Source organism: Pelodiscus sinensis, chromosome 2 (assembly GCF_049634645.1).
Source record: "Pelodiscus sinensis isolate JC-2024 chromosome 2, ASM4963464v1, whole genome shotgun sequence".
Lineage (NCBI taxonomy): Eukaryota > Metazoa > Chordata > Testudines > Trionychidae > Pelodiscus > Pelodiscus sinensis.
In genome coordinates, this window is record NC_134712.1 from 169,306,633 (window position 1) to 169,324,554 (window position 17,922).

At 40.7% G+C, this 17,922-nt stretch overlaps 1 protein-coding gene across 2 annotated transcripts in view; it reads right to left on the minus strand.

Annotated features, from left to right (window-relative positions):
• The window catches only part of ANLN (anillin, actin binding protein), a 56,456-nt gene that overhangs the window by 21,407 nt on the left and 17,127 nt on the right, over nt 1–17,922 (minus strand). For both annotated transcript variants that reach the window (XM_075921746.1, XM_075921747.1), the window contains exons 11-20: nt 17,131–17,282; nt 15,391–15,538; nt 14,335–14,470; nt 13,791–13,973; nt 11,448–11,574; nt 9,178–9,226; nt 9,042–9,098; nt 2,922–2,960; nt 2,546–2,567; nt 1,384–1,496 (exon numbers count right to left, since the gene is read on the minus strand). In XM_075921746.1, coding sequence (XP_075777861.1) covers nt 1,384–1,496; nt 2,546–2,567; nt 2,922–2,960; nt 9,042–9,098; nt 9,178–9,226; nt 11,448–11,574; nt 13,791–13,973; nt 14,335–14,470; nt 15,391–15,538; nt 17,131–17,282 — 1,026 coding nt within the window. The remainder of the gene's footprint in view (nt 1–1,383; nt 1,497–2,545; nt 2,568–2,921; nt 2,961–9,041; nt 9,099–9,177; nt 9,227–11,447; nt 11,575–13,790; nt 13,974–14,334; nt 14,471–15,390; nt 15,539–17,130; nt 17,283–17,922) is intronic.

Genomic DNA, 17,922 nt, shown 5'->3' on the forward strand with positions numbered 1-17,922 from the left:
TGGAAGCCCCCCTGGGGCAAAATTTAAAAAATCGTTTAGCATAGTTAAGGAACACAACATAGCTGAAGTTTAAAAAAAAAAAAGCTAGTAAGTAGTGTCCGATTTCCACTATACCTCTAGAATTACATTTATGATATAGAGAAATTAACTTTAAAATGATAATTCTAGAAGGATTTCCAGGGGGAAAAAAAAAAAAATCTGTATTTCTCAGTGTGGCCCATACACTCAACCACTATCTAATGAACATCATGGCTTCTTTAAATTATATAAATTTTTTTTTATGGGAAAAATGAAACTCAAACACGAAGAACCAAGCATTTAAAGTAAAAAACCCACTACTTCCCCAAGAATCAAGACTCCAGTAACAAATAAAGTGCTGCTTAATTCAAGAACAAATCCCACAAGAGATCCAGGTCAAAAAGGGAAATAAACAAAAAAGAAAAAGAGTTGAAGAAATCAGAGTGTTGGCAGCTGGAGCTTTGTTTGCAAATCCCTAGTTGTGGGATATAAAGATAGCTTACTATAAAAGTGAATTCCACTAAGTCCAATCCTTCTCAACCACACTTTAGTATGACACTTCAAGGTTTATTGGTGTTCATGAAGTAACAAGAGTTATTTTTATATCTGTGCAAATTACTAAATTAGAACAGATGTTGGCATACAGTAATAAAATTGTTAAACAGGTATTTAAATTATAAAGGATCTGCTTCTTTGTTACGCAGTTAATGTTTACAAATTCTAGGGTTACACATTTATGTAGAATATAACTATGACAGCCATATTTACACATGAGTTCTACTGACAGTTCGATTAAAAAACCACCACCATCGTGGATGTGAACCAAAGTTTTAATTGGTTACTATATTAAAATCTGCACAAGATAAACAGAGTCAGCTGTATTAGGTATGTGGTAAGAATGGTTTTTTGGGAGGGATGGTTGTGTTTGTTTTGTGAAATTTAGTGCAAATTCAGATAAGTTACCAATTACTGGCAGAAGACTCATTAAATGGCTTATTTCTTGGGTCATAACATACATTAAGATTAATTTATAAACAGCCACTTCTAAAACAGATCTGTATGAATGAGTTTACTTCTGATAAATTTCATTGATCTGGAATGGATATCAACGTATCTTACATTTAGCTACAGTAACAGTGGTTCCCCATGACAAAATTACATTTTTTGGTACTGCAAATGTGTACTTCAGCCCCTTTAAAAAAAAGTCAATAGGTGATAATGTCTGAAGATATTTAAATGGTTTTATTTTTAAGGTGGTAACATTGCCTAGAAACATTAGGTTAGGTAAAATTCTATATTTTCATTAGTAACATATGGATATTTTTGAGAAAAAAAAAAAAGGTAGTAAGAAATAGGTTCCATTACCTTGTCCAAAGTAAATTTGGAGTTCCCAAGTGAAAGCAGTGAAATCTTGTGAGATCCAACAAGTACAAAGTTACTAGTGCGCACAGCATTGGGGCCACTTGGACTAGCCATGACTGATGGGTAGAGAGAAGAGAACGAGTTAAGATTTCACTTCATGTAATTTTGTGTGTGTGATATTTTGCTGGGCTCATAGTATTGTAGTGTAAAGCAGAAGACAAAGATTAGAAAGGAAAGGATGATTTTTCTGCTATTAACTTCTCCCTTCATTCTGCATGAATGGGCCTTGCAAGCCATTGTGGAAAGCAGAGACATAGGGCATTTATACAGAGTTGGGGAGAAGCCATACAGTAAAACGACTTCCTCAAAACTCAGGAATATAGACATGTGAGAAAGGCCAATGAAATGCACACTGATCCTGTAAAATCTATTCTTATAATTGATTCTCAGAGTTAGTCTATTGCAAAATTATGTTATGCAATATTGCATCTACTGAGAGCAATAGTGCCCAATATATGAATTAAAAATTCACTATAACCTCCATACTCTGGATTTCCCTAATACAGGAACACCCATTATATGGACCCTGGCACGTGAGGAAGTAGCATCTTTGCGTATTTGCACTCCCCTATCCCCCAGCTGGAAGAATGGCAGCGCAGTGACAGTCTGCCAGAGGCTTTTCCCCACTGCTCCTATAGCAATCCGAGTAAGGGAGGAAGGATGTGCCCAGGAGCAGCAGTGGATACCAGATAAACACCATTCTCCTCCCCTCCCTGGGCTGGCAAAAATCTTTAATCTGTCAAATCCTGTTTCCCAGGTTTGCCAGATTAAAGAGGTTCAAGTGTACCATGATAATCCATTGGCTGTTGGTTTACTTACACATCATTCCTTACCTGGAAACGTATGTTAGCTATAGATATTGGATGCCAGGATGGCATTATACAGTAAAACTCAGCTACTTACAACAATACTTTACATATAAACCTGGGCCATATTCTCAGTTGATGTAAACTGACATAGCTCCATGACTCACACCAATAGAGAATTTAGTTTGAGTTTAAAATACAAGTCAATCCTGTTGAGAGATTATTGCTTTGCTAAATAACCCCTAGGTATAAGAAGTTAAAGATATCCCCTTAGTACAAGAAGTTTAGATTTTGCTTACCTGGGGTAAGAAGGGTGCTTTTCTGCAAAGAGACAAAGATTCACCAGGGAAAGAAAACGGGGGAGAAAAACTGATTTTAGAAGCTGTCTTTACATAAAATTAAGATTAACCTTAAATTAGGCACCACACTTGAAATTCTAGAGCTCTTAATGAAGAAGGATATGCACCAATTTTATCCTTTTATGTATTTAGAACGGTCAGCTAGCAAACGGCTATATGCAGAAAAGGGTTGGTAGAAAGTAGTTTTGAATTTTAAGTGATAGACGATATTAACTGTTTGAATTGGGGAAATAATGTTGCTGAGCAAGTGTGAACAGGGCCTTGAATAATGGCAATTTAAATGTCGCAGAAGTCAGAGTATTACACTAGTACTTACAGTAGTAATAGATGTCAATAATCTCTTTGGAGTAATAACCTATGAAAAATAAAAACAGTATGAAGGCCAAGACTGCACTTTGTTGTTAAAACAAAAATAGTTTTAATATATGATAAAAATGCCATTCAAGTTTTGTAGTGTAAAACAATTCTGACTAGCAATTAATTCTTGTCCTCACATAAACAGGTTTGTTTTCCTATACTAAAAGGCCCAAGGTTGAATACTGAACTGTGTCATAAAGTACACAGAAGAGAAAACATATACAGTAAACTTCCGATAATCCAGCACCTTTAGGATCCAGGGGGTGCTGGATTATCAGATATGCCGGACTATCTGAAGGGGGGGCTATGAGGGGTCTGGGGTGGGGTGGATGCCACCCCAGACCCCTCGTAGCCCCCCCCCCCCCGATAGTCCGGCTCTGTCCCAGGCGTCCCTGATTCAGCCACTGCTGGTCAGTTTCAGCAGCGGCTGAATCGGGGACACCTGCAGCAGAGCAGCTAGAGTGCTGCCGGGTTGGTCCCCACAGCGCCGCACGTTGATGCTGCGGGGACCAACCCAGCAGCACCCCAGCTTCTCTGTCCGAAGTGTACCCAAGTCAGCTGCTGCTGCTACTGATCAGCGGCTGATTCCAGGAAGCCAGGGCAGAGCAGCTCTGTCTCAGGCTTCCTGGAGTCAGCCGCTGATCAGTATTAGCAGCGGCTGAATCGAGGACAGCTGGGGTGCTGCCGGGTTGGTCCTGCAGCCCCGAGGGGCAGCGCTACAGGACCTACCAGCAGCACTCCAGCTGCTCTGCCCCCAGCTTCTCTGATTCAGCTGCTGGTCAGTTTTAGCAGCGGCTGAATGGGGAAGCTGGGGGCAGAGCAGCTCCAATGGTCCGGCTGCCCGGAGCACTTCCGGGTTTCTGATGGTGCCGGACCATCAGGAGTGCCAGGCCATTAGATGCCGGACCATCGGAGTTTTACTGTATTTGTTGAAGTGTGCAAGTATACATTAACTGGGTCTAGACAGCAGGTAACAAATATCAGAGTTCCATTCACGTGGAAATCTTTGGTGCATTTAGCAGCATAACTTGTATCTATTACGCTAGTACATTGAACAGTTAATTGAAATGAGGAATCAAATCATGTATACTATTGTAAGAAAATGAGGACCTAATATTTATGTTCTTACATACAGGCAGTCCCCGGGTTATGTACAAGATAAGAACAAAGCTACAGTCCCTAAGTTGAATCTGTATGTAAGTCGGAACTGGCGTCCAGATTCAGCTGCTGCTGAAACTGATCAGTTTCAAAAGCGGCTGAATCTGGACGCCAGTTCCAACTTACATACAGATTCCACTTAAGAACCCCAGGCATCCCCAAGTCAGCTGCTGCTGAAACTGATCAGCAGCTGATTCCAGGAAGCCCGGGGCAGGGGCTTCCTGTAGTCAGCCGCTGGTCAGTTTCAGCAGCGGCTGACTTGGGGACGCCTGGGGCAGAGCAGCTGGGGTGCTGCCGGGTTGGTCCAGTAGCGCCAAGGAGCGGTGCTGCGGGACCAACCGGCAGCGCCCCACCTGCTCTACCACAGGCCCGGGGCTTTGCTCCATGTCTCCCTGGTCTGCTGGGGGGGGGGGGGAAGCTGCCCCCCCCCCCCAGCAGACCAGGGAGACGCTGAGCAAAGCCACGGAGGACCCGGGCAGGACCGCGGCGCTGATCTGGCTTCTCCCTCCCCTCCCCACCCCCAGCAGACCAGGGAGACGCAGAGCAGCTTTTCTCGCCCCGGAGGACGCAGGTGGCGGGACATAAGTCGGATCCGCGTAACTCGGGGACTGCTTGTATTGACAAGTGTCAAGTTATAACTTGTCAAATTAACAAACTGAACAAAACTCCACGTAGTGCAAGACAGAAATACATGAATAGTAATTAAGAGCAAAAGAAATCCAACCTTGCAGCTGATGGAAAAAGACAGATAATTAGTCATCAAAAGCAGATAATATACTATTGCCAAGAGGCTAGAACTGACAAACTTTTCTAGATGACTTGACTCCAGCAAACTTTAATCAAGCTCTGAAAAGTACCTACTGAATTTTCCTGGTTCTACTGCAAGTCCAGCTAACAAGTCATGCTGTGCTTCTAAGAAGGTTCCTTGCAAACTTTGAAGCACCCCCATAGACTACAGTACATGGGAGGAAGCTGGAGCAAGGATTTCAGAATCTGAGGCTTGCATTGGCTAGAAGGAGAAAAGAGTAGACATTCCCTTCCACTCAAGTAGTTTGCGGCAAGAAGCAAGGCACTCAAATGGTGTTAATGAGTTATAAGCACAATGAAAAACTTTTAATGAGCAAACACTGATCTTGAAAAGGAAGATGGTGGTCCTAAGGGGTACATCTACACTGCACACTTATTTCAGAAGAAGCTATTCTGGAAGAAATACTCCAAAATAGCTTATTTCAAAATAGAACATCCACACTACAGAGAAGTCTCGAAATTAAGTGGACACGCTACCTCCATTTAGAGCCCCAGGAAGCGCTAGGGAGTAATTATTTTGAATAGCCCTGGGGAGGAGCTATTTCGAAATAGCAGCAGTGGAGTATCTGTACTACAGCTATTTTGAAATAACTATTTCAGAATAGGCATTATTCCCCATAGAATGACGTTTACAGAAGTTGGAATAAGCTGTCCATTACTTCAAAATAACTGAATTGCTGTGTTGACGCTCGCATTGTTATTTCAGAAGAACAGCTGTTACTCTGAAATAACCCTGCTGTGTAGCTGCACCCATGGTGACCATTCTTCTCTCCCTGCTGTAACCAGTGTCCTCAGCAAAAGTCAAAACTAAGGAGCCGCAGCACTATTGGGTGCTCTAAATGGATATACTTCAGCTCCAAGGTTGAAGGTGTGCACAGGTGAAGACTACCAGAGAGTAGCCAGGGGGAAGAAAGTGCACATGAGGTCTCTAGATTATCTTTAAATGGGGAAGAAGTGGAAGCCTGAGGAAAAAAGGGAATCCAAGATCCTTTGATATACGAAGGCTAACATTTGCAGGAGCTGAGCACAAGAACAAGCCTTCTGTCCTGTAGGAGCCTAGTTTACATAGGAAGGACTGAGGGATGGGATGGGATGGGGAAAGAGACTGAACCTTTTTGTTTTAACTAGAGAGTTCAACATCTCCTACTCCCCTCCCAAAAAGTAATTAGCTTTTTTTAAAGCCATACAGAGTTCATCTCTCATGAATCCTGGAAGGACTATGCTAATCTTTACCCATATTTAGTCATAGAAAAATGCCATAATTAAGGTTTCAATCTTTGCTCTATTATAGTGAGGATGTATTGCCATCATTTCCCTCAAAATATATATTTGCAATATACCAAAGGTTCTCACAAATAGGTATTTTCCAAAATATGAAAAGAGCAAAATATTTTAGATTAAAAAAAAAAAAAAAAAAAAAAAAAAAACAAGAACTCATAGGCTTTCAGGAATGGCCAACTTTGTGTGAAGGGAAATTAACTCATCAATTACTGTAGCTTGTCATGGTTCTGTGCACAGGATTTTAAAAACACCTAATGGACACAAGCTTCATCCACCAAGGATTCATTTTATGTTAACCACTATGGCTATGTTTACATTGGCGGCTTATTGTGCAAGAACCCTTTGCAGAGGAGTTCTTGTGCAAAAAATCTTCCACAAGAGTGCATCCACACTGCCATGTGCTTTTGCGCAAGAGATGTGCATAGCAATGTGGACAGTCTTGTGCAAGAAAACTCTGATGGCCATTTTAACCATAGGGGCTTCTTGCACAAGAAATTCATGTTGCCTGTCTACACTGCCCTCTTGTGGAAGAGCTCTTACGCAAGAGGGCTTATTCCTCATGTGGAGAGGAATAACTCTTCCAGAAGAAGCCCTGTTTCACCATGCTATACTGTAAATTTGCTTGCACAAAAACACTTGTGCAGTGTAGACAGCAGGCAAGATTTTGCGCTGTTCTTGTGCAAGAATCTGCCAATGTAGACAGTCTATAAGTACAGAATTAGTGGATATAAACAAGTGTTAAAATTGCTGCTCTCGAATAGGGAAGTGGCAAGGAAGAAAAGGATGACAACTTTAAGGTGAGGACTGAAGAAAGCCAATATGTGTAACAGTTAAACAAGGAAATGCACAACATTTAGGTGGGGGGGGGGGGACGGAGTGAACATGCAAATGAATTGTATTCTCTCAAGATCTATGTAAACATAAAAGTAGTTATAAATGTAGAAGGATCAAAAGAACTTTAGAAATTGTAGATGAGAAGTTGCCACAAAGGAGGACAGCTCACTTTCCCAAATATATACATTTTCATATACACTTTCCCAAATATATACACTTTCAAATATATACATATGCAAAATATGACTATTGCTAATAACGATGACACTCTTCTTGTAACACATCCATGTTACTCTCAAAACTCAAAAGTATCAATTGGCAGAATGTCCAAGAATGGAGGGGAACACTGATCTTAACTCTCTTTCATTGGGCAGTACAATAGATCCCCAATTCTGCTTGAGGCCTCTAAGCTGGAGTGCCATATAAATATATTCTTAAGGAAACAGATTTTTACAAATAAATAAAATCTTAAGCAAAATTTTGGCACAACATTTGCTATTGTTTGTTTTCAGAGGCAACAGACATCAATTTCTGATTTCTGGGAGAAAAAGGACTTAACAGTCCCTCCTTTCAAGAGATGAGGACTAACCAATTTAGCTGCTCTAATCATCCACAAAACAATACTTGCCAGCTTTCAGAAGTCATTTATATTTTCCACAAATTCACTTGCACTTTCTTCCAGATGGCCACTTGTGCAAAACACCACTTTCCAAAGCACTGTGATGTCATTATCTTGTACTACAAATCCCATTTTACAACCTGCTCTACTGTCATGCCTGCCGCAAAAGGTCAACTGATTAAGGATTTCAATATTTCATTGGTATCTGAAAGTTAGACTCAAAACCTTTTAATTGTACACCTCTGGCTGAATGTTATTATGGGTCTCATCTTCCCTCAATTGTTTAGTATGCCTACTTGTTTCCTGACTTGTTAGATTTAAATTCTTCAGAGTAGGAGCTCTCTTGTGCTGCACTTGTACAATACAACTCCAACTCTTACTGAGGCATCTTGGGACCATTATAATATAAATTAAGACTGGGGCAAAATTGTTTTGTCCCAGTTATGAGAAGCTGGCCTCTTGTTAAGAGAACTGGTGGATAGGGAGTGGAGGGGGGAGGGAGGAGAAGAGAAGAGAAGAGAAGAGAGTAGGAGTGAAGGCTTGCCAGAACAGGTGAAACCAGAAATACAGAATCTACCATCATACTGTGTCTACTCTAGTGGTGACCCATTTTACCAGTAAGCTCCAGAAGAAACCAAGAGAGATCAATAAGTTACAATGTTTGAATAAGCAGATATTTCTGGCTGCAATATACTTTTAAGAATGACACTCATTAAAATACCCTTTGCTTACTTTATCCCAATAACTACATTGGGATTTTTCTAGTTTTAGGCACTGAATACATTTCCATTGACCGATCAACAGAGCCTGTGCAGATGCATGTGGATCTACATTTTTTTTTGTAATACAAATGAAGAGGACCACAGATGCAGATGTAAAGCTGATTATCTGCAGATTTGCAGAGCTCTACCCATTGGGCTATAGCACAGGACACTGATACAGTTTGCACGTTTGGGAGCATGAAGAGGTAGAGAAGGGAATGAGCACACTAAGAACCATGACCCAAGAGGCAAAAAAGTGTCATATATTAAATGAAAGCTTAGAAAGCATGCCACTTTGCAAAAACCACTAGAAGAGAAAAAAACACCCAACCTTTTAGACCAGATACAGTTATCCGCCATTTGAAGATGGCTAGGTCTCAGTTATATTTGGAGTCTTTCAACAGTATAAGATACTCAGACTGATCAAAAGAAAAGGTAAAGGGGTTGTATTTTTTTTAAATGAAGAAGAGTTCCCAGTAGCTAAGTCAGTAAGAGGAAATTGCATCCTCTTTAAATATTTTCAGAATTACAAAACAGGCTGTAGCTCAGTTCTTTGCTCCTGGTTTTATATTGGTTCTCATGTATTTTACTGAGTTAGTGCATCAATTCTGGTGTTTACCTTTGATTTGCTTGCCTTTTTCCTCTTATCATTGCCTGTGCCTTCTTTCTTCTGTACCTGTAAGACAGAATTATTTGAGAAATGTAGAGTGCCTTGCTCCCCCAAGTGGCCTTTTAATAAAAAGACAAATACATACCAAATGGTAAACTTCAACATTTATTTCAAAGTCATTGGACACATCTTGCCTAAAATAAAGAGGGTAGACTACAGTTAAAAGCATTACTAATGACAGTAGTGTTCAAGACATTCTTTTCAAAACAGTAGTTTACCATAACTAGTTATTCAGAAAGCAACATGTACAGTAGTCAAAAACTTGGGTGTGAATCGAAGAACATTATTCTTTCAGTACACCATAGCCTGACCTTCCAGGCAGGCAGGCTTATCTCGCAGGTCTTTTCCATCACTACCATTAACCTTTTTTCAAGAAACAGTATTCCAGCTCATAAATCATAAGAATATATGAGACTTACACCTATTTAGAGATTATTTAAAAAAAAAAAAAAAGTCACAAGCAAGCGACATACAGTAGAACCTTGATCATTTTTCCCCTCAACGGAAAAAGAGATAGTGATGTTAAACAAGTTGATATCTCTTCACATTCCGAAAACTTCGGTGCATTGGAAATCTCTTTTCAGTGGTCTGAAATACATGAAAGTGATGCAATGCACTCTAAATTTAAACCCCAATCTTATTAAGTAGATTGAGGATTGAACATATCAAAATTACAGAAGATGTGGTACATAAATTGTAGTATGTATGTACACACACAACTTTGGGCCACTGTTTGAAAGGAGTGAATACAACCTATCTACAGAAGGACAAGAGTGTGTCCAGAATATAGACTCTGTTCTCCAGACCAAAATGTACACAGACTATTACTTTTCAGAATACAAATTGAATCTCTAATCCAGAATTCTCTAGTCTGGCAAAACTTGTAGTCTGGCATGATTTTAAACAGCCAGATTTCCATTTATCATGGGTATGGCTAAATTTTCCATGGTCCCATAAAGTTGGTTTACAGCCACTAGTCCTGGCTCTGTGCTGTTATTTAGCTGTAATTTACCCATAATAGTCTTCTCGGGGCCTAGTAAGCAGTGGAAGTGTTGATAATGCTGTTAGATCAGGGTAAGGAATCTTTTTTTTGGTCATGGGCCACTGACCCACAGGAAAAAAAAAAATCCTCAGTTGGGGGCCGGCTGCCCCCCCCCCACACACACACCCCCCCAACCCCTCACTGAGGAGAAAGACACTCCCTACATTTCCCTCATACACCAGAGCCCTTAGGGGCCCAGGCTAGTAGATTGTGTGTGCTCCAGCCCCACAATGGCACACTGGGGTAGCAGTGGAGGGAGGCGGGGAGCTGAGCACTAGCACAGACTCCTCAATGTTGGAGGTAGAGACCCAATGGCTGTATCCAGGCAAGCCCTGGGCTTTATGTTCCCGACCCCTGAGCTAGACAATATCGACCTCCCGGTGGTTTGGCAAATTCTGTGGTTCAGTATTGGTTAAGTCCCAAGGGTGCCAGATTAGAGAGAGGGTGAACATGTAATTACTTGTTTCCATCACCTCAAAATAGGTTTTAGTGCCTTCCATGGCTTAGTTTCCAAGGTTTAAAATTTTGGACTATATTCACTTAACATTGGCAGCATTTTTTTAAATAATTTAGAAAAATATTGACTTTGAAAACTTAAATTGAAAAAATGATTAAAGGAAATTATGGGAGAGGGAGATCAAGCAGTTATTTAATGACAGATTAAAAAAAGTTAAACTTATACAATCAGTGAAATAAACCTTTAAATTCACACATCAAAATATACAAAAACAAACATGCTTAAAAAGACCCCTGAAGTTCTCAAGCAGCATCTCTTTGTTGGTTTGTGCATGAATAGAGAAGATGTTTAACCACAAAAATTTAAAAAGTATACTTGGAATGATTTAAAGTAAAGTAGTGTGTATTCCATCCTAAAATTAGCCAACTAAACCCACATTATTGTAAATACCATTAAATCAGCCATTCCTTTAACATTTGACAGGTATTTGGTTAAAATTTAATTCAAGACAGTGTTTTCAGAGACAACAAAAATTGCTACATATAATACCAATCATTACAGCCAACAGAAAACTCTCTCTCAGGAAAAGAGAGACGCACCAGCCATTGCAGATGTCCAAGAGCTAATGACAGGAGAAAAACTATCCATTGATTAAACTGTTCTTTGTGGGGGAAAAAAAGTTTGTTCCAAATATTTCTAGAAGAAATATTCATGTCACAAGATCTCTGAATGTTTGGAGAAAACAATATCTTTACAGAAATGCTAATATTTAAAATTAATTTAGACAAGATTCTCTGGTAACACTCTTCTTCAAAAGACAATTATCTGAGTTCCACAACTGTTTCTTTATACTTACAAAGTAAATGTCGTAGTAAAAGTAAGAGCATCTCCATTTAGGGAATTTGCAATGCTTGCTACAGGAGTTGCTATCATGTTTTCCGCTCCTGATCTCAACAATATTATGTAGTAGTAGTTTGCTGCTTCTGTGGATAGATTTGAAACAATCACTAAGTATGGTCCGGACATCCAGTGAAACAAGGACACCAAATTCTACAGTTAGAATATTCATGACCATGAAATACCCTACATTCCCACCTGCCACAGACATTTTTACTATGGCTCAGTCAAAATACTTGACAAATTAAACAGTGATTAAATTCTTCTCCACTATGTTCAAGTAGTTCAGCTTCCAGGCTTCAGCAGTTAAAATAGGGTAAGACCAAGCTGAACTACCCAGATCATGATTTACGACATGCTACATCTAAATAAATAAAATAAATAATGGAGATTGCCTATCTCCTAGAACTGGAAGGGACCTTGAAAGGTCATCGAGTCCAGTTCCCTGCCTTCTCAGAAGGACCAAGTACCATCCCTGATGAATTTTTGCCCCAATCCCTAAATGGCCTCTGCAAAGACTGAACTCACAACCCTGGGTTTAGCAGGCCAATGCTCAAACCACTGAGCTATCCCTCCCCTAAACATCAGTGTTTTTCAACCAGTGGTACGAGTATCCTTACGAGTACTCAAGAAGTCTGTGGGGTAATGTCAACACAACTGAAATTTGGAGAAAACTGAATTTGTTTTAAATGTTATAGCGCTTTATTATTTTTATACTTTTACACCCCAACATTTCACCACCCACCCAGCTACAATTAAGATGTTTAAACAAATGTGTTGCAATGGTAGAAAAACATTTTGTCTGTATGAAAACTGTAGGTACTGGGGGTACTTCTAATTTTTTTTAAAGGGGTTTATAAAAAAAAGGTTGAGAAACACTGTGCTAGAGCACGTGTCGACCTAGTGGATGGCCAAGCCTCAGAAGGGATCTTAGTCAAAATTCAGCATTTAATCATTTTGGTTCTTCAGGCCACTGCTGCTGTTCTCTTAACATCTTGACTACCCAGCCTTCACATTAGCTTTCTTTGCTCCTTAGCTCATTACCCTTTCCACCTACTTCTGAAGAAAATTTGAATATATACGGTCATCCAGTTAATTCCCGCTTGCAGGAATTACACTGGTCACATTAGGGTTAAAGTTTATTTAGGTGAATGTGTAGCCACTGAGTTTTTCACATTTGAGGTTCTCTAACAGGAAACAGAAATTTCCTCTAAAATGAATGAAAGCAGGGATTTTGGAGTACTTATTTCTTATAAGTATTATAGCTTTTCCTTAATAATAAAATCCCTCAATTATGAAGAGGGATTCGGATTTTTGTTCCCTGACCTTAGGAATATTTTCCCCACAACCCAAAAAGAAAAGAGTTGTGGTCTTAGGAGGTCTCAATAGCGGCCACTGTAGCACACCTTGAGTAAATCTTATGCTTCTTAAGGCCCTGACTTCAGTCTTTATCCCCCCATCTTAGAAGATCCTACAAAAGGACAAAATACCACTTCTGGAATGTCCACTAGCATTTCACAAATCCTCTACCTACTTGCTGAAGTAGTAAAGAAAGTGCAAGCAGAAGTTCTTCCATCAGTGCTGGATCCATGTTGCTGACCTCAATATGGCTCACTTGAAGATGTTGATGAGCTAAGAGCACTTCTAGTCAAGTTCTGAGGGATGAATGGACAAGTTCTCCCACACTACACCAAGAACCAAGCTAACCCTAAAGCAGTTGCAACTAACTGTATTCCAAGTTTCTTTTAACTATATCCCCAGAATCAATGTCTTGAATTATATTTGTACAGCACAATATGGATAGGTTAGCAATCATATGAGGCTCATGTAGCAACACAGCATGGATGCTCAAGAGAAGTCTTGGGGGAAAAAAACCCCCAAAAAACTAGTCTGCAGGCATGGGTCCCATAAACCTTGGTTTACCACGTAGTATAGACATTCCCCTGGATGAGAATACATAGGACATTTGTTTTCGATTTTTAGGCACTTACTTTAGTTTCTAAAATACGAAAGTGAGAACAGATGATGCAATGAGGACTGCAATATCTGAAATAAGCCACAGGTTTCATTTTTCCTTCCTACTTCAAGGCACTTAGGCTGTTTCCTAGAAGGTGCTCAGATACTATGACAAGTGCTGTCAAAAGAACTTAGAATAAAGTTTAGCTAAACCCAGATTTGTATTACAGTCCCTACAATTCCTTCTCAAACCCCATGACATATGTGGGAAACACCAAAAGCCATCATGGATTAAAAGGCATGCAAACCAGGCTAAAAATATTTGTGTTACAGTTAAGCATCTTACCTAGTTTCTGAACTGTACTGCAGACAAAGTCTGCTTTCAGAGGTAATCGCATTTCTGAAAGAGTAACAGATCCCCTGGATGGAGCAAATTCACCAGTTGTGGATGGCACTTTATTTTTTTTGCCCTGAGGTCCCTCATTCTTCAATTTGTTGAGCTCTTCAAGCAAAGCTTTTCTCTTTTCAGCTGTAAAAAGAGAGAATTTAAATTGAACAGGAAAGACCACCAGAAGCATAGAATGATTGTACCCAAGTATCCTTGCTAACAATTCCTTAATCAAGTAACATTAAGAAGTGATTCAGAGAACAGAGTCAATATGCAAGAGGAAATTACGTAAGACTAGTAGATTGATAAAAAGGTGTGGGGGAAATGAAGGGGCAAGTGATCTTTATCCATTTAAATCTCTTCTTTCAGAAGAGGGATTATGAACTAATCTGTAATAGAGATTCATCTGACCTGGGTTTTTATTCTGACAAATCAACCAGGTCAGAAATTATCTTATAATGTCAAGTATTAGTCTGAATATCAGCTATTCTTTAAGACACACTTGCAAGAAGGAGAAGTCTCTCTGCTTCGGCTTCTTCTTGTGATCCTTTTCCGTGTTCCTCATCAATACAGCAGTTCAGAGCTTGACTGGCCTGATGAATCACAGTCTGTTGCAAACTGATTTCATTATTCAGCTCCTAATACAGTCCCATAGTAAAAAATAAAAATAGCGAAGTTACTCAGATCTAGTATCCAAAAAGAAAATCTTTAGAATGGCATTCTTTAATTATGTCCTTCTGACCTGTAGAAACATAGCTAGATAAACTATAAAGATAAACTATAAAGCTTGCAGTATGAAGTTTTACTCACAAGGGCTTTGTTTTCCTTCCACCATTGCTGACAATAGTACAGAGGTGACAAGGCAACAGGTAGAAATTGTTCTAAAAGGATTTACTACCTTCAATAGGGATGCTTATCAAAAGTTAGAGATACATGGTGGAGATACATAAGGATTTGTAGGTAAGAGGAAGGTTAGAACATAGCCTCATTAAAGTTGTAGTTACAATTAATGCACAGTCCTGGAAATGGCAGTATTGTAGATTAGTTAGATCAAGCAAGAGTGCCGAATTGAATAGCCATTCTCTCTTCAGATTTTGGCCCTCAACTAATGGCCTCATACAAGAGAAGCCTCCATTAAATTATACAGAACCATGTCCTGGTTGGACCTTCCTGGTCCAGCCCCCTCGGGACCTGGACGGTCCCAGACAAGGGAGTTTATCATAACAGGTGGAAGATGAAGACAGCACTGGCCTCGCCAGCTCATGAGCTTCATGCCTAGCCACCGACAACCTCTGCCGCTGGGGTTCTGTGGTCCTGCTGGACTACAGATGTTATTAGATCAGAGTCCTGGCCCACAAAAGTTCAACTTGTATCAAATTATGGTACATTTGTCCTGTCTCTAATGTAAGAGTACTAAAACTGGATGAACTACCTTAATTTTATCTTTCTAAGCAACATCTGCATGTGCCGTAGACAACAAAACGACCACACACACACAAAAGCAAAAGGGGGGGGGGGGAGTGTGTGTGGGGGGGGAGGGGTTAAAAGTTACACATACCTGCATTTTCTGTTTAATATTAACTTGATCAGAAGTTCCATTTCTTTTTACTTCTAGCTTAGAAGTAACATCTTCTTTGCGAACAATCACTTGTCTTATTGAAGGGCGATCTGTTTCTTTAAATCTTTCAGATCGATAAGCATCAATGCTTTTTAAAAAAGAAATCAAGTGTTAAATGTATCTAACATTTTTAGGACTTGTCCACCACTGATGCTCTGGCCCAAACATTGTGAAGAAAGTCCAAGTAAATATATTTAGATGGCAGTAATTTTATTGCCATTTCCTGTCCATATTAAAATTATGGAAATATAAAAAGGTGACTATTTCAAATTTTAAATAAAGATAGAGAGATGAGGCTTTTTGAGAAGGTTTAACTGCCAGCTGGGATTCTCAGCATCTCACTATATCCAGTCACTAACATGGCAGGATCCATCTGAGGAATGAATGTTTTGGTCTAACTAGAGGCTTAACACAGAACTACCTAGGTGAATGTAATGTCCTGTAATATACTCCTTTCCCCCGCCCCCCGGGTTTAAGAAGAAAACCTTTTTTAGGTTGGGGCTACTGACCCACAGAAAAATTAGTCCCCTGCACCATCTCTGAGAGGAGCAAGGGAGACAGACAGAGCGTGCGGGCGGGGGGTAGGCAGAGGAGACAGCAGGGAAATGGTACAAGCAAGCAGGGACTGCTTCAGTCTCCGCTGGCACTGGTTCCCACTGCCGGTGCTTCTCCTTCTGAAATGTACAAGAGCCCTCCCGGGCTCAAGCAGTCCCCGCTCATCCCATCTTCTCTGTGGCTTAAAAGCCAGTTCCCCACAGCACCGTCTCTGAGGTGCACCTGCCCCCAGGCGCCTCTATCAGAGGCAGCGGATTCGGGCGGGGAGAGGGGGGAGAAATAAGGGATGCTGCTGGGAAGCAGCCCCTATCCACAGGGGTCCCAGTAGGGAGCTGGGTCCCCCTTGGACAGGGGCTGTTGCCACTGAGCAGCCCCGATTCGCAGCAACCAGGATTGGCCGTGGACAGGTGCTGCTCGGGCAGCGGCCCCTGTCCGTGGCCAGTCCCGGCTGCCAGGAACAGGGGCTGGTCTGGACCGTCTGTTGCCAACAGGGGCTGCTGGACTCAGCACGAGCTGGGACCAAGCAGTCCTGGCTCATGCAGATCGCTGCGCCTCTGCATTTTAAATATAGCAAAAGCACAGTAATTCTTACTACATTTAAAATGCAGAGCAGCAGCACGGGTGGCTCCAGAGCTGGCTCCTGGAGCTACCTCCTCTGAGGCGCTGCAGAGCAGCACTAATCAACTAATTGTATAGTTGATACAATTTGTATTGACTATGCGATTATCTGCCTAATCGTATTTTAACATCCATAGCCCAGGCTAGTAGTTGTGTCCTCCAGCCCCACAAAGACATGGTGATGGGGCTAGAGTGCCAGTGAAGGCTCCCTAATGCTGTGGGGAGCCCTTAGCCTTAGGGGCCAGATCCAGGCAAGACAGGGGCTGCATCCGGGCCCCAGGTTTCCCACCCTGGCCTTAAGCTCCATGAAATAAACAGATAAATTCTTGATGACTCTGTTACAGCTACATCACTGAAATAATCTGTTGTTGGGGCCAAAAGACAGACTGAAGCTTTTAAAAGCCCTTTCTCTCTCCAGGAGAGAGCCAGTTTAATATAGCCAAAAACTACCACAGTGACTTGATTTGTGTGTTTAAGGTTCAACTAAAGCATCTAAAAACGTATTACCTATACAGAAGGTTGTGGTCTTCTGACAAGGAGCCAATACTATCCCCAGATTCTGCTCTAGGGAACCGTGTCCTTTGGAATTTGCCAGACTTTGGACTTTCATCACTTACACTGCTGCTCTCAGCAACTGACCTACTAGGGGAAGCAAAAACCTGGAGGGAGAAGAAAAAGTTATGCATCATAAATAACTGGCCAGTTAAGTGTGGCTTATTCTGCGCTCCCTCCACCCCCATTTTCTCTCTCCACTCTTGTTTACTCTTCCCACGCATTTCCTCTGAGTAAGCAACCCCGAACCTATATTTACATTTCCATAAATGTCAGAAGAACTATTTAAATTGTACTCTGTTTATCCTAAGAGTATTTGCAGTGACAGATAAATGGAGTGACAGATAAATGGATTGTTCCTTGCTCTCCCTTTAGGTACTTTGACAGGTGAGTTGAAACTTGAACATAAAGTTCATCTTTAAGAATGTGATGCTGTCAGCTTGACATTAAGTTCAGATTTGCTAGCAGGAAACTCAAACCCTTAAAACATTTTAAGGGAAGATTATGAAGTATCTTATTCCATAATTACTTCTGTTATAGTTTATTCAAACAGACAGCATTGGATCTAGGACCAGAAATAATTTACTAGATTCTGACTGATGGCCTAGAATGAGAGTCAGCAAGCCTTATGAGCCAGCAGTCCTACCACAATTAATAGTTCTGGCTAAGTAAAGACTTCAGGATAGAATCATCATTTTCAAGGAAAGGAAAGTATTTGACTAATAATGTGAATTAACAATAACTCTC